The sequence below is a fragment of the Tachysurus vachellii genome, chromosome 10, assembly GCF_030014155.1.
Source record: "Tachysurus vachellii isolate PV-2020 chromosome 10, HZAU_Pvac_v1, whole genome shotgun sequence".
NCBI lineage: Eukaryota > Metazoa > Chordata > Actinopteri > Siluriformes > Bagridae > Tachysurus > Tachysurus vachellii.
In genome coordinates this window covers 26,037,080-26,061,269 of record NC_083469.1, presented here as the reverse complement: position 1 = coordinate 26,061,269, position 24,190 = coordinate 26,037,080, and the positions used below count along the sequence as shown (strand labels likewise).

General features: G+C 42.3%; 1 protein-coding gene and 1 long non-coding RNA gene across 2 annotated transcripts in view; one reads left to right on the top strand and one right to left on the bottom strand.

Annotated features, from left to right (window-relative positions):
• Positions 1-4,975: 4,975 nt before the first annotated feature.
• Positions 4,976-7,264, bottom strand: LOC132852967 (uncharacterized). The gene is made up of 3 exons (XR_009649141.1): positions 7,253-7,264; positions 6,528-7,170; positions 4,976-5,426 (listed from the first exon to the last, which is right to left on the bottom strand). It is a non-coding gene; the product is annotated as an uncharacterized LOC132852967 (long non-coding RNA).
• sptlc2a (serine palmitoyltransferase, long chain base subunit 2a) overlaps positions 6,851-24,190 on the top strand; it is a 25,747-nt gene continuing 8,407 nt past the window's right edge. Inside the window, exons 1-9 of the mRNA XM_060880496.1 lie at positions 6,851-6,985; positions 10,457-10,651; positions 11,221-11,375; positions 13,065-13,213; positions 13,381-13,505; positions 13,978-14,071; positions 17,575-17,680; positions 19,139-19,358; positions 19,464-19,590. Coding sequence (XP_060736479.1) covers positions 6,851-6,985; positions 10,457-10,651; positions 11,221-11,375; positions 13,065-13,213; positions 13,381-13,505; positions 13,978-14,071; positions 17,575-17,680; positions 19,139-19,358; positions 19,464-19,590 — 1,306 coding nt within the window. The remainder of the gene's footprint in view (positions 6,986-10,456; positions 10,652-11,220; positions 11,376-13,064; positions 13,214-13,380; positions 13,506-13,977; positions 14,072-17,574; positions 17,681-19,138; positions 19,359-19,463; positions 19,591-24,190) is intronic.

Sequence of the window (24,190 nt, the reverse complement as noted above, 5' to 3'; positions counted from 1 at the left end):
TATGTTCCTATGTTCCTATTTCCCTTCCCTTCCCTTCCCTTCCCCCATTCCATACCCTTGAAATAAAGTGCTTTTGGTTCTGAGTCCTGTAGTCCAGCACTGCCACCTGTAGGCCAGGCGACATGAAGCCCAATGCACACAAGTTGTGTTAAAGTTGACTTAATATGCATAAGATTGTTTGGCATATCACATGTGAAGAAAAGGACAAGGAGGAAAGTGGTGGTGTGTCGTCCCTCATCAGTCGCTACAACAGCTACACCTTTGTCTAATTTAAGGCCAGGGCTGTAAGGGGACGTGTGCGGCCCATTGCTGCTGTTCATCGGGACGGTGAAGCTCGAGTGGAAATGATTTTAACATTGTGATGAACTCACATATAAGTAACACCTGACCTGTGTGTGTGTGTATGTGTGTGTGTGTATCTGTGTGTATGTCTGTAGGTGTGTGTCTGTATGTGTGTGTGCATGTGTGTGTCTGTCTGTGTTTGTGTGTGTCTGTATGTGTGTGTGTGCATGTGTGTCTGTGTGTGTCTGTGTGTGTGTCTGTCTGTATGTGTGTGTGTGTGTGTGTGTGTGTGTGTGTGTGTGTGTGTGTGTGTGTGTGTGTCTGTATGTGTGTGTGCATGTGTGTGTGTGTGTGTGTGTGTGTGTGTGTGTGTGTGCGTGTGTGTCTGTGTATGTGTGTGTGTGCCTGTGTGTGTGTGTGTACATGCCTGAATGACTTTAGAAATGATACATATTCATACATTTATATACTGATTTTTTATCTATTTATGTACAGTCTCTATTTCTTTCTTTCTTTCTTTCTTTCTTTCTTTCTTTCTTTCTTTCTTTCTTTCTTATATATACAAAGAAAGAAATTGCGAGCTTCCTCAATCCCTCCTCCTCCTGCTCTGTCTTGTACTTTTACATGATCATTTATTGTATCCTTGTGCATCTAATTATCACATTTATTTGTTTGTTTGTTTGTTTGTTTGCTTGTTTATAGAGATAATTTATAATCCCTCCCTCCTTCCTCTCCTCCACTGACAAGAGAAAAAGCATACGATACTTTGTTTATCTCCTCGCTTCCTCTTCCTCATCTTCCTCCTCCTCCTCCTCCTCCTCCTCCCATCAGCTTCGCTCCTCTTATCTCCCTGCTGCAGATGCGCTGTGGCTGAGAGCTTGTGTAATTATGTGCTGAGATCTCAGTCTGCGATCACTTTGCTGCTGTTATCAGCTCTGACACCAATCTCCCTGAGTGACATTCCACCCAAACGCTCCTCTAATCCGAGTCCGAGTCCGGCACCAGCTTCGACTTCGAGTCCAGAATCAGTGCACAGGAAGATGAAGAGTGAGAGAAAGACACTTTAGAGACAGAGAATGCCAGCAGCACCTAGTTTCCTGTTCTTCTGTTTCTGTCTGTAATGAAACACACAGCTGGAGCAGCTTAGTGAGACAGCAGGAGTGCAGCAAGACAGCAGGAGTGTAGTGAGACAGCAGGAGTGCAGCAAGACAGCAGGAGTGTAGTGAGACAGCAGGAGTGTAGTGAGACAGCAGGAGTGTAGTGAGACAGCTGGAATGCAGTGAGACAGCTGGAGTGTAGTGAGACAGCTGGAGTGTAGTGAGACAGCAGGAGTGTAGTGAGACAGCAGGAGTGTAGTGAGACAGCAGGAGTGTAGTGAGACAGCAGGAGTGTAGTGAGACAGCTGGAATGCAGTGAGACAGCTGGAGTGTAGTGAGACAGCTGGAGTGTAGTGAGACAGCTGGAGTGTAGTGAGACAGCAGGAGTGTAGTGAGACAGCAGGAGTGTAGTGAGACAGCTGGAGTGTAGTGAGACAGCAGGAGTGTAGTGAGACAGCAGGAGTGTAGTGAGACAGCTGGAGTGTAGTGAGACAGCTGGAATGCAGTGAGACAGCAGGAGTGTAGTGAGACAGCAGGAGTGTAGTGAGACAGCAGGAGTGTAGTGAGACAGCTGGAGTGTAGTGAGACAGCTGGAATGCAGTGAGACAGCAAGGGTGTAGTGAGACAGCAGGAGTGTAGTGAGACAGCTGGAGTGTAGTGAGACAGCTGGAATGCAGTGAGACAGCAGGAGTGTAGTGAGACAGCAGGAGTGTAGTGAGACAGCAGGAGTGTAGTGAGACAGCTGGAGTGTAGTGAGACAGCTGGAATGCAGTGAGACAGCTGGAGTGTAGTGAGACAGCAAGGGTGTAGTGAGACAGCAGGAGTGTAGTGAGACAGCAGGAGTGTAGTGAGACAGCTGGAATGCAGTGAGACAGCTGGAGTGTAGTGAGACAGCAGGAGTGTAGTGAGACAGCAGGAGTGTAGTGAGACAGCTGGAGTGTAGTGAGACAGATGGAACGCAGTGAGACAGCAGGAGTGTAGTGAGAATGCAGGAGTGTAGTGAGACAGCAGGAGTGTAGTGAGACAGCAGGAGTGTAGTGAGAATGCAGGAGTGTAGTGAGACAGCAGGAGTGTAGTGAGACAGCAGGAGTGTAGTGAGACAGCAGGAGTGTAGTGAGAATGCAGGAGTGTAGTGAGACAGCTGGAGTGTAGTGAGAATGCAGGAGTGTAGTGAGACAGCTGGAATGCAGTGAGACAGCAGGAGTGTAGTGAGACAGCTGGAGTGTAGTGAGACAGCAGGAGTGTAGTGAGACAGCCAGAGTGCAGTAGTGCAGTGAGACAGCAGGAGTGTAGTGAGACAGCAGGAGTGTAGTGAGACAGCTGGAGTGCAGTGAGACAGCAGGAGTGTAGTGAGACAGCAGGAGTGTAGTGAGACAGCTGGAGTGTAGTGAGACAGCAGGGGTGTAGTGAGACAGCAGGAGTGTAGTGAGACAGCAGGAGTGTAGAGAGACAGCAGGAGTGTAGAGAGACAGCTGGAGTTTAGTGAGACAGTTGGAATGCAGTAAGACAGCAGGAGTGTAGTGAGACAGCAGGAGTGTAGTGAGACAGCAGGAGTGTAGTGAGACAGAAGGAGTGTAGTGAGACAGCAGGAGTGTAGAGAGACAGCTGGAGTTTAGTGAGACAGTTGGAATGCAGTAAGACAGCAGGAGTGTAGTGAGACAGCAGGAGTGTAGTGAGAATGCAGGAGTGTAGTGAGACAGCAGGAGTGTAGTGAGACAGCAGGAGTGTAGTGAGAATGCAGGAGTGTAGTGAGACAGCAGGAGTGTAGTGAGACAGCAGGAGTGTAGTGAGACAGCAGGAGTGTAGTGAGAATGCAGGAGTGTAGTGAGACAGCTGGAATGCAGTGAGACAGCAGGAGTGTAGTGAGACAGCTGGAGTGTAGTGAGACAGCAGGAGTGTAGTGAGACAGCCAGAGTGCAGTAGTGCAGTGAGACAGCAGGAGTGTAGTGAGACAGCAGGAGTGTAGTGAGACAGCAGGAGTGCAGTGAGACAGCTGGAGTGTAGTGAGACAGCAGGGGTGTAGTGAGACAGCAGGAGTGTAGTGAGACAGCAGGAGTGTAGAGAGACAGCTGGAGTTTAGTGAGACAGTTGGAATGCAGTAAGACAGCAGGAGTGTAGTGAGACAGCAGGAGTGTAGTGAGACAGCTGGAGTTTAGTGAGACAGTTGGAATGCAGTAAGACAGCAGGAGTGTAGTGAGACAGCAGGAGTGTAGTGAGACAGCAGGAGTGTAGTGAGACAGCAGGAGTGTAGTGAGACAGCAGCAGATTTCCAGGACTTTGGGGTTTTCATTTAATAATATTTAGTGGCAGAATTATATGAATTCAATATAATGAATACGATGCAAACCAACTGGAAATTTCTTTCTAAATCCCTAAATTTGTTTGTTTCTGTGTTTGTTAGGTTTTAATTTTGTAGTTTTGTCTTTGAAATGTTAGCTGACAAGCATCATTTGCTTGTTTATTTATTTATTTATTTATTTATTTATTTATTTATTTATTTGTTTTTTTTTTTTCATTTTGTAGTTTTGTGTTAAATTGTTTGCAAAGCTGCTGATGCAAACAAAATCAAATTATTAACATTATTTATTTGTTTGTGTTTGTGTCTGAACTGTTTTTTAACACTAGAATCTTTCCCAAACTGTAAAATGATCTCATGTAAACATTACTTGAAACATTACACACCAAATTGAGTAGCGAATCGTGTACGTATCACATCATTTAAACCATTTTACATTCATGCGTGTTGCATATAAATAAACCCTCAAACTCACGCACGATCAGAAAATGGCCGTTTTAAATATATTCTTAAGCATGTGCTTAATGTCTTTACAGCAGGACGGCTGCCTGGAATAGAAACTATTTAGCGTGCAAATATAAAAATAATGGCAGCCATCATTTAATAAAAGTTAAGGGCTGTGTTATCTCGTCTTGGCAGCAGGAGAGTGCTTTTCGGTTCTCGTCCCGAGCCTTTCCCCACCGAGATCCCACTGACAATGAAGCCATTATGTTAAAAACAGAGCGCAGCCTCGTGGGACGGATGTGTGCTCGTGGGGTTGGGCGACTAATTGAGAGATACACACATGCACTGGGCCTTGATTGTGGATTGTGGGTTGTGCATTTTTTTTTTTTTAGGGGTTAGCAGACCTTCCCAAAGCAAGCATAGGATAGAAAAAACGCACAGCACACACAGACTGTCCAATAAGGCAGCGGTATGGCTTATGATGTTCGAGAGCCACCATCCGGCCCTCAGAGCTAATTTCAGCCTGCAGGCCTTGACTATACTAATCACTTACTAATCACCTCGAGCTTTTCTGCTCAGTTCTACACAGCTTTTGTTGTGATGTGACAAGCTGAGGCACAAGCACAATCAGGACAAGCGCACGAACATACAGACCAACATGCGGATTTTCGTTGAATTTCATTGAACACACAAATAATACTTTTAAATTAATTATGCACTGAAGCGTATAGTTATAATAGTTATAATAGTTAATAATTAACTTTATTATTTACTTCAATTCAATTCAAGTTTATTTGTGTAGCGCTTTTTTAGAATTGTCATTGCCTCAAAGCAGCTTTACAGAACATAAGCATAGAACAAAAGGTTAATATAAAAAATATTATAAAGATTAATATAATACAAAATTCAAGATTAATATAAGATATATTTAAATGTGTATGTATTTATCCCCAATGAGCAAGTCTGAGGTGACTCAGGTGACTGTAGGGAGGAAAAACTCCCTTAGATGGTAAAGGAAGAAACCTTGAGAGGAACCAGACTCAAAGTTGAACCTCATCCTCATTTGGGTGACACTGGAGGGTGTGATTATAAGTATACAGTCTGATAAATGTTGTATTGATGAGGAGGTTGTTGTCCTCAAAGACCACATGGAGTTCACATCTCCTCTTTAGTATCGCAGAGTCTAACCCAAGCTGGAACATCTCTAGATGTCTCAAGATCTTCACACAGTCGGCCTCATCTCAGTGGAGGTCCAAAATCCTCATCGCACGGTAGACGATCGGAGCTGGTACAATTTCTGGATGCCTCTGGATGGGTAGAAAGAGAGAAGCAGTGGAGAGGGATTAGTGTAGCTGCTGTTCATAATATTAGCAAGCACTAGATGATAATGTGCATTTGGTCTGATGTATTAGAGCACAATATTATGGGATGTATTACGTGTACGTCTGACTAAAGGGATGAGTTTTTAATCTACATTTAAACTGGGAAAGTGTGTCTGAGCCCCGAACACTATCAGGAAAACTGTTCCAAAGTTTGGGAGCTAAATAATTAAACGCTCTACCGCTTACAAACTGCAATCAATTCTAAACTTAACAGGAAGCCAGTGTAGAGATGATAAATACTATTATTATTATTATTATTATTATTATTATTATTATTATTATTATTATTATTATTATTATTATTATTATTATTGTTGTTGTTGTTGTTGTTGTCGTTGTTGTTAGTATTATTGTTATTATTATTATTAGCATTATTATTATCATTATTATTATTATTGTTGTTGTTGTTATTATTATTATTATTGTTGTTGTTGTTGTTGTGGTGTTATTATTATTGTTGTTGTTGTATTATTATTATTATTATTATTATTATTATTATTATTATTATCATTATTATTATTATTATTATTATTGTTGTTGTTGTTGTTAGTATTATTATTATTATTGTTGTATTATTATTATTATTATTATTATTATCATTATTATTATTATTATTGTTGTTGTTGTTGTTAGTATTATTATTATTATTATTATTATTATTATTATCATTATTGTTGTTGTTATTATTATTATTATTATTATTATTATTATTATTATTATTATTATTATTATTTTTATTAATGTTTCCACGACAACCTCAGGTGCAAAACATCACGGTATCTACAATATAAGTAAATCTTTCAGCTATAATTCTTTTAAATTACATGTACTTTTTTAATTCTTTATTTATTAAAAAACCGCATTTTATCTTACATTTAACCAGATTCATCCGTTTTTTTTTTTTATTATTATTATTTATTTATTACATTTTTATTATCTAGTATGATCTACTTCCTGTTAACTGGCGTCTCCATGACAACCTTTTCCTCACAGAAGCGCTAGGCTAGGCTAGGCTAGTTTTCATACGTCATATCAGGAAGCGCTTCTCATTGGTCGTCTCGAGGTTACTCTCGTTCATCACGCGGCGAATCAAAACCACGCCCTGTTTCCTCAGGCCGTCCGTGGAATTTGACACACTGGCCACGCCCATCGCGTCACAGTAGCGCCTGTGATTGGCTACTCCTTCTGGTTACCATAGGCGTTGACTTCCGGTATGCGGAGGCTGGAATTTCGTGTTCCTCCTTCGTTCTAGTGGCTTTCCGTGGTGGCTGTTTTTGCTTGTAGCTTTAATTCGACTCTAAATTGTTCGACGTTTATTGATGTGTCCTTACACGTCTTTGTAGGGAAGTATGACCGAGAGCGCGGTGAACAAGGAGGCGAACGGAGACGCGTGTCAGCACCGGGCGGTGAACGGAGTGAAGCCGGGGAGAAGCAGCGCACTGAAGGGACATCACTGTCACCAGGAACCGCAGAGATCCGGCAAGGTGAGCAGAGCATACAAACCTCCACAGAACACTTATAAACACTGAGTAGAGCATAAAAACCTCACCAGAAACACTTACAAACACTGATCAGAGGATACAAACCTCCACAAAACACTTACAAACACTGAGCAGAGGATACAAACCTCACCAGAAACACTTACAAACACTGATCAGAGGATACAAACCTCTACAGAACACTTACAAACACTGAGCAGAGGATACAAACCTCTACAGAACACTTACAAACACTGAGCAGAGGATACAAACCTCACCAGAAACATTTACAAACACTGATCAGAGGATACAAACCTCTACAGAACACTTACAAACACTGAGCAGAGGATACAAACCTCTACAGAACACTTACAAACACTGAGCAGAGGATACAAACCTCTACAGAACACTTACAAACACTGAGCAGAGGATACAAACCTCTACAGAACACTTACAAACACTGAGCAGAGGATACAAACCTCACCAGAAACATTTACAAACACTGTGCAGAGGATACAAACCTCTACAGAACACTTACAAACACTGAGTAGAGGATACAAACCTCTACAGAACACTTACAAACACTGAGCAGAGCATACAAACCTCCACAGAAACACAAACACAGAGCAGAGGATACAAACCTCCACAGAAACACTTACAAACACTGAGCAGAGGATACAAACCTCACCAGAAACATTTACAAACACTAAGCAGAGGATACAAACCTCACTAGAAATACTGAGCAGAGGATACAAACCTCCACAGAAACCTTAAACACTGATCAGAGGATACAAACCTCCAGAGAAACATTTACAAACACCTCAGTTACAAACATTTACAAACACCTCAGAGCAGAGCATACAAACCTCACCAGAACACTCACAAACACTGAGCAGAAGATACAAACATCACCAGAAACACTGAGCAGAGGATACAAACCTCCACAGAAACACTTACAAACAAAAACATTTAGAACACCTGAGCACTGAACACCTGAGCACTGAACACCTGACACCTGTCTGACCAAGAAACTTCCCTCTTCACACCGGCCTCAGATCAGAAAGTTAAGATAAGAAATACCTTTATTCGTCCCACAATGGGGAAAAGTTCAGCTCAAACGCTCGAGCGGTTTATTTACCTCAGGCAGCTCCCCCCCCTCCTTCCTCCCCCCACTCACCACACGACCTTAAACGTGTTTATCAAGCTCGACAAGCTAACATCCGTTCAAACAATCTACTGACGTATCAGAAACTAGTGATTTTTAACCCACAACACTGAGAAAGTCAGTTATAAAATGTCCGGTTACGTAACCGAGTCCTCAGGTTCCGAGTCGTTAAATCAGTGCCGTATTTAAATCACGTTGGAGTTGTTCTTTTTATTTTTTATTATTTTTATTATTGAATATATACACACTGGGAAATCTCACGTGCACCTCACGAGTTTATGGCAGCCACACGCCAAAGTCCATTTTAACAAATGATCTCCAGAAGTGACATAAAAATGAGACATCATATCATGAAATAAGAGATGCGAAAAAGTCTATGAGAGAAATCATGTGACAGTAAATACACCAATCTCAGTAATATTAAATACTCGAGATTTAAATACACTTTACACTTTCAATGCTTTAGATTCTAAACAATCTAGGTGTTAAATATTCTGGACAGTAAATACACAGAACGATGAATACTCAGGACAGCAACAGCCCTGGACTGTAAATACTCCAGACAACGACTACACAAGTTAATAAATCATCAGTACAATACAGACACCGAGACACTGTACCGGAGGGATGTACGGGATCAGATGAAAATCTGTACAGAGTGAAGTTTAAGCCTGAAGCATAAGAATGATCCCTGCTGTAACATACACTTAAATAATAATAACTCCAAATGCATCACATCACACACGTTATTAATATCGTTCACTTTATGAGTGTGTAGTTTTCACTGATGCGACTCATACTAGATTAAAACATGTCACAGGAGTTCGAGTTTTGTATAACTTTCACATTGAGAGTTCATGCTTTCCTGTTTATATACATATATGACTGAATGCTTTGAAAGCAAATATTAAAAGTGAACAAACAATATTAATTCACATTTATTGCATTCCCGTAATTATTAGAGGTGTTTCAAAGATCAAAGTTTCCTCAAGACACAATATATATTTAAGAAAACATGAAGTTTATTTATTATTTTAATATCTACGTACGATTTTCATTTTCTGTAGAGTAAAAAACACTATTTTTTTATTTATTTTTATAAAAATGGTAACATTAAAAATGTATTAATGTTTTTTTTAAATAATGTTAAAAGACATTAAAATTGTACAATTTCAAATTTAAAAGGTTACAATAAAATGAACAGCGAATCAGCTGCTTGTAGTCAGATATAGTATTAAGTATATTTTTATTTAGATACATTTTTCAATTTAGCTGTAATGCATCGATTTATTATTAATTTTTTATTTTTTTTTGCTGCTGCTTTTGAACTTTTTTAAAAATGTGAAATTGTAACTTAGTTTTTAAAAATCGTATAATGTTTTTCTTTGTTGTTTTTGCGAATACACGTGCACGTGACGTCCTCAAGTCCCCGAGGTCAGAATCTGAGTGCAGCTAATCCACGCGAGTGGTTTCCATGTTGCCCTGGTAATATTCTTTAGTGACAGGACGCATTTTTGTGCTCCTGAGAGACATGAGGTTTTAAATTACCGGCTTAATGTGAGCACAGAAAAGCGTACCATTGTTTTGGGGTTATGACTTGAGTCCAATTTCACATTGGTATGTATTAAAAAAACGTATAAAAGATTGGCATTGAATGCTAATAATGTCAAGTTGGTTAGAGAGAATTAACACGAGGGAACAGAAGTTCAAAATGACATGAAATCCATTCATCAAAAGTGCCGGATTTAACAATATTAATCACTTTGATCGTCTAACAATCCTAATGCGTCCTGATATTTATCACACATGTAAAATACTGTCTGTGGCATTATTTTACATTTAAAGACTTAAATATTGCAGCAATAAGATTTCAGCCATATCCTCTTCTCATCTAAAAATACATCGGATTTCGAGAAGCTAAGCTATTTATTTATTTATTTTTTTTTACTGTACAAACGTTTCTCACTTTCACTTGGACACCAAGTCCTTTTTCATTGACTTATTCAGATGATGTTTCTAAAATTATTTTTCTAAGCGACTCTCATTACAAAGTGATTCTTTTTGCTAAGCAAATCTTTGTTATTTTGTTAAAACTCTGGTAAATGAACATTTTTGCTAATTAAAACGTAAGATTTTTTTTTGCTTTGATGGTTTTTAGACAAGTGAATCATTTAACCGAATTATTGAACTGATTCACTTGGTTTAAAATAACTAATCTTCTTTAACCAAGCGAATCTTTTTTTAATCAAGCGAATCACTTTTGTAAGTGTTCCTTTTTTGCTATGCGAATCTTTTTTGTTTCCGACTCACAGCTTCATCAGACCGAGTGTAATGGAGGTTTATACAGCAAGCCGTTCATCGAGTCGTTCGACGAGACTCCGATGCTGGTGGCCGTGCTCACGTACATGGGCTACGGCATCCTCACCATCTTTGGCTACCTGAGGGACTTCCTCCGCCAGTCGAAGATCGAAAAATGTCACATAGCTAGAGAAAGAGAGGAGCAAAAGGTAAAATTAATTTATTTACAGCAAACAATCGTTACGCTGATATATGGTTTAAAAAAATATTTCAAAAAATGTCAAAGTCTGTAAAGGTTTTTTTCATTTAAAAATGGTCTCTAGATATAACCGTACCCAACACAATACACACACATGCACTGACCTACACCAAATATACATCCATGTCTACAGCACCACCATATCAAACTGTTTACATTTACACATGCTGTCTTTCACGTTTCAGTCGATTGATGTCTTGCACCGTTTGCACCAGGTTGCACAGATGCACTTTACGTGGCTAGGACTGACTAACTAAAGTCCTTAGCTCTGTCTTTGTTCTATGTAGCTCCATGGTCCTAGAGAAACGTGGTCTTCTGTGTACTGCGTCACTTATATATGGTCGAAATGTAAAGCCTCTTGACTTGGCTTGAGCTAGTCGCTGGACTGATGAAGTGCCATAAGCTACATAATTTACATAAACGCAGGTGATTTTAGGTCTGTATCTAGACTGCGGTCCTCTCCTTGGCCACGCCCACTTAACTCCTCAAATACTGAAAAAAATTCTCTTTGATTTCAAGGATTTTGTCCCACTTTATCAAGACTTTGAGAATTTTTACAACCGAAATTTATACATGAGGATCCGGGACAACTGGAACCGGCCCATATGCAGCGTGCCAGGGGCCAAGATGGACCTGGTGGAGCGAGTGTCCCATGACTACAACTGGACCTTTAGGTGAGAAAACAATAACAATATCCTTTTTTTTTTTTTTTTTTAATAAGCCAGCCTCAGTTCTTATTCTCGCACCTTTTAAGGCTAATACGGTTCGATAGAGCACCATATTAGCGTCTCTGAAGACTTTTTTTGATAAGAGGAGGCATAAATCATAGAGCAAATACAGAGCCAGTTCAAGGTCGTGTTCCACTCAGGGTGTGTGTAAGCGAGTGTGTGTGAGAGCGTGCGTGTGTGTGTGTGAGAGCGTGCATGTGTGTGTGTGAGAGCGTGCGAGTGTGTGTGTGTGAGAGCGTGCGAGTGTGTGTGTGTGAGAGCGAGCGTGTGAGTGTGTGTGTGAGAGCGAGCGTGCGAGTGTGTGTGTGAGAGCGAGCGTGCGAGTGTGTGTGTGAGAGCGAGCGTGCGAGTGTGTGTGTGAGAGCGAGCGTGCGAGTGTGTGTGTGAGAGCGAGCGTGCGAGTGTGTGTGTGAGAGCGAGCGTGCGAGTGTGTGTGTGAGAGCGAGCGTGCGAGTGTGTGTGTGAGAGAGCGTGCGAGTGTGTGTGTGAGAGAGCGTGCGAGTGTGTGTGTGAGAGAGCGTGCGAGTGTGTGTGTGAGAGAGCGTGCGAGTGTGTGTGTGAGAGAGCGTGCGAGTGTGTGTGTGAGAGAGCGTGCGAGTGTGTGTGTGAGAGAGCGTGCGAGTGTGTGTGTGAGAGAGCGTGCGAGTGTGTGTGTGAGAGAGCGTGCGAGTGTGTGTGTGAGAGAGCGTGCGAGTGTGTGTGTGAGAGAGCGTGCGAGTGTGTGTGTGAGAGAGCGTGCGAGTGTGTGTGTGTGAGAGAGCGTGCGAGTGTGTGTGTGTGAGAGAGCGTGCGAGTGTGTGTGTGTGAGAGAGCTTGTGAGTGTGAGAGCGTGCGTGTGTGTGTGTGTGAGAGCGTGCGTGTGTGTGTGTGTGAGAGCGTATGTGTGTGTGTGTGTGAGAGCGTGTGTGTGTGTGTGTGTGAGAGCGTACGTGCGAGTGTGTGTGTGTGAGAGCGTGCGAGTGTGTGTGTGTGAGAGCGTGCGAGTGTGTGTGTGAGAGCGTGCGAGTGTGTGTGTGAGAGCGTGCGAGTGTGTGTGTGTGTGTGAGAGCGTGCGAGTGTGTGTGTGAGAGCGTGCGAGTGTGTGTGTGAGAGCGTGCGAGTGTGTGTGTGTGTGAGAGAGCTTGTGAGTGTGTGAGCGTGCGTGTGTATGTGTGTGAGAGCGTGCGAGTGTGTGTGTGTGTGAGAGCGTACGTGTGTACGTGTGTGTGTGTGTGTGAGAGCGTACGTGCGAGTGTGTGTGTGTGAGAGCGTGCGAGTGTGTGTGTGTGAGAGCGTGCGAGTGTGTGTGTGTGAGAGCGTGCGAGTGTGTGTGAGAGCGTGCGAGTGTGTGTATGAGAGCGTGCGAGTGTGTGTGTGTGTGTGTGAGAGCGTGCGAGTGTGTGTGTGAGAGCGTGCGAGTGTGTGTGTGTGTGAGAGAGCTTGTGAGTGTGTGAGCGTGCGTGTGTATGTGTGTGAGAGCGTGCGAGTGTGTGTGTGTGTGAGAGCGTGCGAGTGTGTGTGTGAGAGCGTGCGAGAGTGTGTGAGAGCGTCCGTGCGTGTGAGGGTTTGCGTGTGTGGGTGTGTGTATGGGTTTGTGTATGGGTGTGTGTGTATATGGAGATTATATTTTCATAACACAGGGATTTTCTCTTGTAGCCACACGGGCCGCGTGGTGAAAGACGTGATCAACATGGGCTCGTATAATTACCTGGGCTTTGCTGAGAAAACAGGCTCGTGTGCTGACGCTGCTGCAGAAGTCACTCTGAAACATGGTGTCGGTGTGAGCAGCACCAGGCAGGAGATGGGTGTGTTCATTCAGCACAACACACTATTTATCTGTCACGATACACTGTGGGTTACTAGATCTGAGAAAAACACACACACACACACACACACTGTAGTAGGTGTTTACACTGCAGGAAGTGGAAGCTTGTGGTTTATCTTGGCTGACTGCACTGTGCTTCTTGTTTAGGTAACCTGGACAGACACGAGGAGTTGGAGAATCTGATAGCGAGGTTCCTGGGCGTGGAGTCGGCCATGGCGTTCGGGATGGGCTTCGCAACCAACTCCATGAACATTCCAGCACTGACTGGCAAGGTACAGAGTTTACACGTGTTCAAAAATCACACTTTGAGAAATTATCTCGACTTTGCACTTTTTTGTTAAACTGAATCTGTTGATTCTGTCTGTTTTTAGTTTAATTATCTATATCTCAAATTCACACTTTATTTCTCCCATACACAGTTCATGTAAGCGTTAAACCGACCGTTAGATGCTTTTTTTTTTTTTAAAACTAAATAGCTTTTTGTGTCATTTTAGAAGGTGCGCTTCAGCTAATGAATATTTATATTTGATCATGAATATTCATACTTTTTTCCCCTTACACACACCTCTCGAGCACGTGTCTTATAGTTCCTCTTGTTACGATAATGGATGATTGTTGCACAGGATGGAAACTGATTTGAACCCAAACTGAGAGTAAAATTTAGGAATAGTGTCACGACAGCACTAGAGTTCAGTCCACTGAGCTGACGTTGTGTGTTTTCTTTGTGTGTGTGCATTAACGCAGGGGTGTTTGATTCTGAGCGACGAGCTGAACCACGCCTCTCTCGTTTTGGGAGCGCGCTTATCTGGCTCCACCATCCGGGTTTTCAAGCACAACAGTGAGTAAACGCAAACAAAGGGCCAGAAACATAACTTTTTAGAGTATACAACCGTACACACAGCAGGCTCAATCACACGTATGCATACACAAATCTCTCTTTTTCTCACGCACACACACACACTCAAGACTAGTGTCAAAATCGAGGGTTAAAAACACCGCAATGTTGCGTATCCCAGTGGTGATTACACATCATATTTATGTTACACAACTCTACAGTTGGAAACTTGATGGCGATAAGAACAGATGATTCTTAGGGGTGGGTGGGGCTTGCAGCTCAGCTTGATGCTGATTGGTTATGTGGACCATATCACAAAACACTTTTTTTTGCTTCTATATCACACTGACATTACTTTTTATGAGATTTAGAAATTTTATATATATATAAAATTTCTAAAGATATAAGATAAAGATCTAAAAGATCTAAAAGATCTTAGATATAATCCCACTCCCATCTTGGGGGGGCACGGTGGCTTAGTGGTTAGCACGTTGGCCTCACACCTCCAGGGTTGGGGGTTCGATTCCCACCTCCGCCTTGTGTGTGTGGAGTTTGCATGTTCTCCCCGTGCCTCGGGGGTTTCCTACGGATACTCCGGTTTCCTCCCCCAGTCCAAAGACATGCATGGTAGGTTGATTGGCATCTCTGGAAAATTGTCCGTAGTGTGTGATTGTGTGAGTGAATGAGTGTGTGTGTGTGTGTGCCCTGCGATGGGTTGGCACTCCGTCCAGGGTGTATCCTGCCTTGATGCCCGATGACGCCTGAGATAGGCACAGGCTCCCCCCACTCCCATCTACTCCCGTAGTTGTTTTCGTTGTCTCTTAAAATGAAACAAAATCAAAATAAAATGTGCGATAGTGAATTTCATCGTGGCTTCTGAAGCTCCTGAAGCCGTGGTTAAGGAGCTGCTTTAGTAGACGTCCTCGGATCATGAAAATCCCGGTCACGAAGCTTTAGCGAGTGCTCAGTGTGCTCATTTTTAGCACTTTTGTGCTGCTTTATTTCTACTCAAAACCCATTGAAACCTAGTTTATAGCTTGTGTACAGCTGTTAAGTGAAGTGAAGTTTTTTTTATTAGCCTTTAACTGCTTTAAAAAAAACCTCCTCAAAACAGTGAATTGCTTTAATTACGGAAACGGTGACTAGTCCACTAGTAAAAATGATACTGTACACCTACAGGAGCTCGGCCCTAAATTAACAGAAGCACTTTTATTTTCTGATATGATCTGTAGTATAACTGTAACACGTCGTGTCCATAAAAAAAAAAAAAAAAACTCCTTTTTAGCTAAAAAACTCATTTTCCTTAATGTACCTTTTATTGGAACATTTTTTTTCCTTTTTTAACACTGTTACAGATGATGATTTGAGTGAAAAATTTACTAGAACTCGTTCTTTTGTTTCCTGTTTGAGCAAAAAAATGTATAACTCTGACATGCTGAGCGCCGAAATAATAAAAAAAATCCTTTATTGACTTTTTGTAGTCGAGAATTACTGATATATTAATATTTACTTCTGCAGTGTATTATAACACACACACCTCTTACTCACACCTCTCGCCTGTTGACACAGCAGCCTACGCGTTAGTTTCCTTGGTCGAGTTCCAAAGTACACAAAAGGACATCCACCCGATTTACTGATGGACTGAACACAACGCTGTGCTTCAGCCGTGTTTATTATTTCAGCAGAGTAGCGTCGACATTTTTCTAGGTAAAGCAGCCGGAGTCTCTTTGGAGCGACCTCTGTCTTTGCAGGAGCGCTCACAGGCTCTAAACGCTTGAAAAGTCACCCCTGTCGTGATTATTTGTTAGCCGCATTACTCTTAATGAAACTGTCAATTTGCGCTGCAGCGCTAGTGAATCGTAAACAGGCTTCTAAACGAACGAAGAAGTCGAGAGGGACGTGCGATACGCCGTGCGCATAACGACCTCACTTCTGTTCTCAAGTCGGTTTATTGACCCGAAAGCTGTTAATGCTGTAATGATGATGATAATGATGATGATGATTCATGCCGCTGCTGTGTGTATTTGTTGTGACAGTCAACAGCTTGTAACTGAGGCTGGACAGACCTTTAACAGTCGTGTTTAGTACAGAAGAGCTAATGTCGGGTTGTTGGTCACCTCATCACCATGACGGCTGCCACACTGACACAATAAAAGTCCTTTATTCGTCTTTCATACTTGAAAAGAGGGTGGTTCAGAGTGTAAACTGAGGGATACTGAGGGATACTGAGGAAGAGGGTGGGATGGTAGGGGGGAAAAAAGAGATGAGAAGAAGCAAGCATCTTGTAAGTGAGAGTAAGAGTTTTCAAGTGTACACATTGTTTTATGGGAAGTCATGTTTGAGTCACTGCTGAGAAGTGAAAGAGAGAGAGAGAGAGAGCAAACAGCTGAATCCTGACCTCTCTGGAGTTAATAAAGAGAGCTGGAGCTGGTCAGGCAGAAGGGACTGACTAATGTTCTGGCTGCTCGAAATAAATTTGTGAACAAGAGATTCAGCAGACGAATCATGAAAACAAATCCTGCACAGATTGTGCCATGGTGTAGGTAAAGAGTTTTGTATACGCCCAACAAGGAGGACTGTCTGGGTGTAGAGTTAGAGATCTCATTTTATTAAGATGGATTTAATCTCTGTTGATCTCAAGGAAAATGTCATCCAGGTTTTATTTTTTATTAAAATCAATACCGTTAGTGATTTTAAAATTGAAACGATTCAAGATATAAACAGAGAAATTAAAAATGGAGCGTCCCAAGAATTGAACCTTGAGGAATTACTCATGGAACATGGAAGATTTTAGAGGTGACGCCAAAGGGCTTAATAAAAAAATGATGTAAATGATACAAGATATAAACAGAGAAAGAAAGAAAAATATAAATGTTTTTTTTTAAAGAAAAGAAGTGGCCCTAGAACTGAGCCTTGAGGAATCCCTTCACTGTAACCTAGATGATTGTAGAGTTGTAGTAAACATGTTTATCGTTTGTTCAAATGCAACTTACATTCATAATTAAAAACAAAGGGACTGTATTCGAAATATTTTTATAGAGCTTACAGAAAGAAAGAAACCGAGCACAATAAAGAGAAGGTGAACCTCAAACGAATGAAATGTCTGTTAATTATCTAAAAAAAAAAAGCCTTCAGGCTATTTCTAATATATCTTCAGCGTGTGTGAGTGGGACAATAAACACACGTTGGTATTTTGCGGGAACCAAAAATGGCCTTAAAGATATGGCACACATCTGGTCCACATCTGCCGTATAGCGTATAGATCTCTAGGTTTTCGTGCATTGTAATTTATTTTAAAAGTATCATTTAAAAAACGTAGCCTGTAATCTGCAAAGGTTTCCGCTCCCGTGTTCAAGGACATTTCAGGTCACCTTATCGTCCAAGAGCTTGCTTAAAACTTCAGCCTGAATATGATTAGTCCACAGTTACTGTTTAATGAATTTCTGAATAATTGCCTGGCTTTTTAAGGGGGTCTTGACTCACGGCATGGCTTTTTCTCACGACAGACATGCAAAGCCTGGAGAAGCTGCTCAGAGACGCTGTAGTGCACGGCCAGCCCAGAACCCACCGACCCTGGAAGAAGATCCTCATACTGGTGGAGGGGATCTATAGGTAAGTGTAAACCTGGACGAGTTACCAGGAGTGTTTAATTCCATATGTGAATACATTAGACATGTTTCACTGAGCTTTGAGAGCTTAAGGGTTCCAGTACTCAAAAGAAGGAGAACTACACAGTTAACGGATATGTTCCTCCTTTGCATTGCCAGTTCATTTGAAACCTTTTGATAAACTCCCTATTTTTACTTGTTTTATTAAAAAACAGACTGTCTGAGTTTTTTTATTATTATTTATTTATTTATTTGCCAAATAAAGTTCCTATTTTTTTGTATTCGGAGCACATTCAGAACCTTTTGACAAACTAAAGTTCCAGTACCATAATGAACAAGAAACGTTTCAGTATCCTGAAGTACGAGAACTACATAGTTAATGGACAGGTTCCTCCTTTGCATTCCAAAAACATTAAATACCTTCAGTGTTATGAAGAGTTCCAGAACTCTGAAGAACTCTATACCCCTTTTCCACCAAAAAGAACCGGGTGCTGGTTCAGAGCTAGCACTGGTGCTGGTTCAAAGTTGGTTCCACTGGCGAAACGTCTAAGAACCGGTTTGCCTTTCCATCAGTTAGAGAGCATCACAGGGCCGAGTCTGACGTCACTGTATACGTGTCACGTGTCCCAGCAACTTTAGCGCAGCAGCGGCAAACACAAACACATCAATGGTGGATGTTGCTTTACTGTTAATGCTCATGGCTTTGTGAACCTACATTAACACCCAAACGTGACGAATCCGACGTGTACGTGCAGCTCCATGTAATCTGTATAAACGGAGGTTGTTATCGAGAAAGTACATAACGTTATTTTATCATTAACACAGAAAAAAGTTAGCCTTAGCATGTAGCTACTTACTATCATGTGTGCTGATAATGTATCATATCACGGTAAAGTAAAAGTGTATTAAACATTAGTATACTTAAGGTACATTATCAAATGCGCTAACAGTAGCCCCGCCCACAGCCCCGCCCACAGCCCCTGACACAAGCGGTTCTTAAGTCTAGACCAGCAACGTTTTGGTGCTACTTAAGAACCACTTTTCCTGGTTCAGAGCCGGTGCTTTGGCTGTCGAAAAAGAAAGAACTGGTTCTAAATTAGGCTCCAAACCAGCACTCAAACTGCCTCGGTGGAAAAGGGGCACAAGAGAACTACACAGTTCCTCAATGATAAACTAAAATGTCGCAGTACTCTATGAACGAGAACTATGAAGTTCCAATATCAAAGAATGAGAACTACAAAGTTCCAGAACACGTTGGTCGTTTGCATTCCGAGTTTTTAACATTCACATGGTTTTGTATATCATTGATTTTTCCTTGGGGGCCACTTCAGTGTTTGGCCCCCTAGAATTTCATCACTTCTTTGGAAATCCTGGCTTCTCCCACGAATGCTAAACAAATCCACTGATTATTCTGGGAACCGTTTGAAACTTTGAATATCGCTAACTCCACCTATTTTCTCAGCATGGAGGGCTCCATCGTGCGTCTGCCCGAAATCATCGCCCTGAAGAAAAAGTATAAAGCCTACCTGTACCTGGACGAGGCTCACAGCATCGGCGCTCTGGGACCCCGGGGTAGAGGCGTGGTCGACTACTTCAACCTGGACCCCACAGACGTAGACATCATGATGGGGACGTTCACCAAGAGCTTCGGCGCAGCCGGGGGTTACATCGGCGGAAAGAAGGTGTGGAAGCAGCAGTGTTTTAGAAGCGTATGTGTGTATAGAATATACTGTAGGAGCGCTGTGTTAAATATTTCTTCTCTCTCTCTCTCTCTCTCTCTCTCTCAGGAGCTGATAGCTTACCTGCGCTCACATTCTCACAGTGCCGTGTACGCCACCTCCATGTCGCCTCCCATTGTGGAGCAAATTTTCACTTCTATGAAGTGCATCATGGGAGAGGACGGGACCACGATAGGTAAGAGTCACAAGCTGTACCTCGTTTCTAAATCACTTTTCCTTCTTCGCCTCCTTTTTCCCTTCCCTCACTTGCGTACGGTTCAATCCACTCGGACGTTGTTGTTTCCGTAGCAACAGCTCATTCACCTTGACTTGCTCGCACGGTGGATGCTCCACGTAAACAGATTAGAAAATTCCGTGTGGAGATTTTTTCTTTTAAAATTAACGGAACAAGCCACCAGCGTTAAGCTCTTGGGTTTTAAAAGGAACTTCATCACAAATCTTCATCGCAGCGTCCTGTTGTTTATTTTCCTGCAACTGCATGACACGGAAGGTTTAGAAGTTCAAGCGTTCTCTTTGAATAATTTATGAGAATTAGTTTTTGTATAGATTTTTAATCTGTATATTTAAAGCTACTCTTTAAGGAAGAGTTTTAGGAAATACCCATGATGCCTCAAACATGTGCCTGTTCATGTGTGCCACTAGGGGGCAGGACTAACCTAGCCCTGAGCGCCTTAGCGTGTGTTCTCACCTCACATACTGCAAACTGTAGCACTGGAGGGAGCATTAACAGTGTCATCAATCAAAAAATCCCCCAACAACGAACCGTGTATAGAATTACAGAGTGTTGGACTTTTTTTTTTTTTCTGCAGTGTCGAGTTCAGTCCCTCTGTGAAAGCTGTTTACCTGGAGTGCCAGCGTTTCCACACCGCTGCACACTCACACTCAGAGCTTTGTTAGGATTGCTTCAACATCTCGGATCAGTTCCTATCTGCAGATCTAGTGTGTGAAACGAATACAGACGCGAGCCAGCAGGGAAGAGAATAAAAACAACTACAACAACACACACGAAAAACAAAAAAAACCTGGGGCTTGTTCTGGTAATCCATCATGCAGGAAGAGTAAGGTGTCGATGCAGCGGTACAAAGTGTTCCGCTTTCCTCCACGCCGAGCCGATCACAAGAGATACGTCTTATGTGAGGATTAAGAACAGAGAAGATTTTGCAAAAGTACTTTATTTATTAAAAAAAAAAAACACTTGAGCTTCTATTGTACGAGTCCCTATGAATGAGTTGTTACAATAGGAACGGTAACGAATACGTTAATTTAAAACAAAATGACTTTCGGACCAATAAGAACGGAGAAATCCTGCCTGAGATTATTAATGCGATGCTTAAATTAAAGAAGAAAACCCGATAACTTACAAATGCGGTTATAGAGCGTAAAGTTCAAAGGTCACTCAAAGCAAGTTTCTGAGCATTCGGATATTCTGCAAAGACGTCGCGTTAAGACCAACAGGACGATATGATTGTTTTTTTGGATCAGAAACTCTCACGTGATAAAGCATGACTAATCTGCACGCACTGTCAACATTTCCCATTCTTTTAACTGCCTTAGCGGCTGTTTTTCTTTTACGATGCAAATACAGCCCTCGAGACGTTTATTTGCTCAAGATGCCGCACATGCACTTGGATCCGAATCAGACATTTCAAAGAAAGCGAGTGAAGAGGAGGGAGGCTTGTGTTTTCTTACTTTCTTTTTTTTTTTTTTTGTGTGTGTACAATTTCTCACTGCTCGTGAAATAAGACTGATTGCTCTTACAGATGTACAGGCGGCGTCCAGGTAAAATATTTAGCTCGGAGTTTAAACTCCAAAAATGTGTTAACAATTACACACATGCAGCTCGGCCCGATCCGGCTCTTTGATTGGATTCTCCAAACGGCTTCTTCTTCTCCCGCACCACTCAATCATGGCCGGCAGCTACGACAAACAAGCCCTCCAGGCTTGTCAGGCCCAGATAGTGTGACCAATTTGAGCAAAAGTAGGCCAGCTTACAAGGCTTTGCCCATCTTTTACACACATGCGGGTTCCACAAAAAGCCTTTTGTTTCACGCGGCCGTGAGCGGGTTCTCCTTGATCACACCAAAACCCTTGCACTCGACCTCTTCTCTCTCACCTGCTGATGGACGGATTTCCTGAGAAGCATGTCTAACACGTTCAGCCGCATACACACGATAGCTCAGGCACGATCAGGAACTCGATCACATCCGTAGCGTGTGCACCGCTAACACGGTTAAACATCTCAACAGGTGTCCCTGAACCATGGTGTTGAATTTGGTCCATAAAGGTATATAATATGCAGCAAATTAAATACCGTGCTCAAAACTAGTCCTAGGAGGCGTACTATAGTCGTGTAGGTGCACTAAATTAGCTAAACCTAGTACCGCTGTAAACGATGGCGCTCACTGGTTTTCAGTCCCTCTCCGAATTTTCTGTCTGAACTGCCGCGGTATTGCAGTTTAAGAGCGAAAAAGCAGGTTGCAGATTAACTAATGACATCATTACAGATTAACTTCTTTCGGAGCATCTGTGAAAGATTACGTTCTGAGGCACGATGAACAATCGGCCGTGTGTGTATTTGGAGCCGGAGGAGGTGGCGGCTCAAAGAAAACTAATCAAGAGGAGGTCAGTGAGGTAGATACCCTCCTGGGAACGCACACGTCTCCATGTTCCGGCAAATCATTCAGCCTCATCCGAAGGTATTCGTTATACTACGACGGCCTGTTAAACCTCAGCGTAAACTTTAAGAACGTTTATTTGATTTAACTTTTATCTGGACGTTTAAACGTAGTTACCGAAACAGTTAGTCGAATTAGCAAATGCAGGCTGTCTAAAATGCTAATGCGTATTTAGTCTATTTTGTTTATTTCTTTTCATTTATTTAATTTCTTTTATTTATTTGATCAGTCGAGTCACAAGGCATCAAGAAAACGAAAATCAGTAAAAGTGGAGAACGAGACCTACAAATCTCACTCAAGCATTATATAAAACGCAACAAGGCATCAAATTAACCAGAAAGTAAAAAGTCTAAGAAATTGTAAAGAATTTTCCCTCTTATTGTGAACACAGATAAGGAGTGATGCTAAAGGCTCAGATCTTCATTCTAGGCTGTAAAAGGTTATCTAAACATTTTTATTAAAGCTATATATTATTCCTAAATCAACACTCCTCTGTCACTCCTGTGATCTGTGTGCGCTCTTCAGAGGAGTCGGTCGGTATCGGATCTGCTCAGCAGGTCACGCTCCGCTCCTGGTTGAAAAACATTTTCAAAGCGGACTGAGATTCTCGGAGTCAATTTGCTGTCAGCTGTAAATGTGCTTTCGCGTCTCCTTGTGCACCGTTAACCCCGCTGTTACGCAAGTGTCAGGTTTGCTTTGGGCGCCAGCCTCAAAGCCGCGTGGAGTTCGCGTAATTTTCGGGCACTTGGCCGTCGTTTGATTCCGTCGTTAAAGTAAACGTGCTAGTATTTGATGCGGGGGTCGAGAACGGTTCGCTAAAATAAGAGGTCAGGATTGAGGAGCCAACAGCTGTTGAAGAAATCCTGGGCTAGTTTCACAGATGTTCTCTGAAGAGGCTCGGTGAAGAACAGAGCTGAAACCTTTACTTGACAATAAACAAGTTTAACAAGTTGTTTAGCTTTTGGTTATTTACTTCAAGGAACCGTACTACATTTACCAGGTCAATTAGCTGCCCTGTCTCTGTTTCTGTGTCTTGCAAATCAGTATATCTGAGGGTCACTGTGGTGCCTAATTGCCCCTGTGTGTGTACAGGAGGACTTAACAAACATCAGGCATCCATCTCTGTCTGAAGATGTTGACCAAATTGGTTAGCGAACTCACTAAGGTGTTTTAGGTGCTCGAGGGTGCTTGTCTCCGAATTGTTTTTCAGCAGTCAGAGATATACAGTTTATTATTTGTTCTGTAATCAGATTTTATGTGAAACCCAAACAACCACTAATAAACCGATTAGCGTTCCAAATTCAAAGGCGCTAAGCGACTACGATTGGCCCGTGTGAAAAATAGGTCAACCCTAGATTTCGCAACCTATTATATAAAATCGCATCCGGTGTCCCGTCCAGACTCGTTAATCTTACGCATGATGAGCTGCGAATGAGCTGTACGGCTGTGAACTGCTTCACTCTCACAGAGATAATGGTTCATTCTTGTCGGTGAGTTCACGGCGGTTCCAAATAACGGACGACTGAGAAGCCTGCAAGCTGCTGCAAAGCTTCGCCTTTCCCTGTTCCAGAGACCCTGAACTTCACATGGATGTTTGTACTTATCTCGCCTCTTTAGATGAAAAGGAAGTGCAGAGGAAATTTTTTTCTAAGGGGGGGGCTAAAAGAAAACAGGGGGAAGTGGCCCCCCACATCTGGAAGCTCTTTCGGGCTCTCTCAGCCCTTCCCTCACTTCAAATCTTGCAGCCCGGTGTCTGGAAGGAGTTATTGGGGGTGTGCACTGTGAAACTAGCTGTTGAAAGGGTACCCCAGAAAGATTTACTTTGGAGAGGCCAGCAACCCCTCCAGCACCCACCCTACGACCCCCACCCCTGGAGGACCTGCTCGCCCATTTAAGGGCTGGAAGTCCAGCAGTTTAAGTTCCTCTCCAAACCTTATTGCTTTCAGATGCTCATTTTATTCGACAGAGTTTGGGTAGCGACTTTCTTTGGCACAAACATCTCCATTAATTAAGGGCACTCGAAGGAACTGGACACGGAAAAGGTCATAAACATGCCCAGACCCGTGGCTGTCAGCAGTAATAGCTGCTGGTTTGAACGTA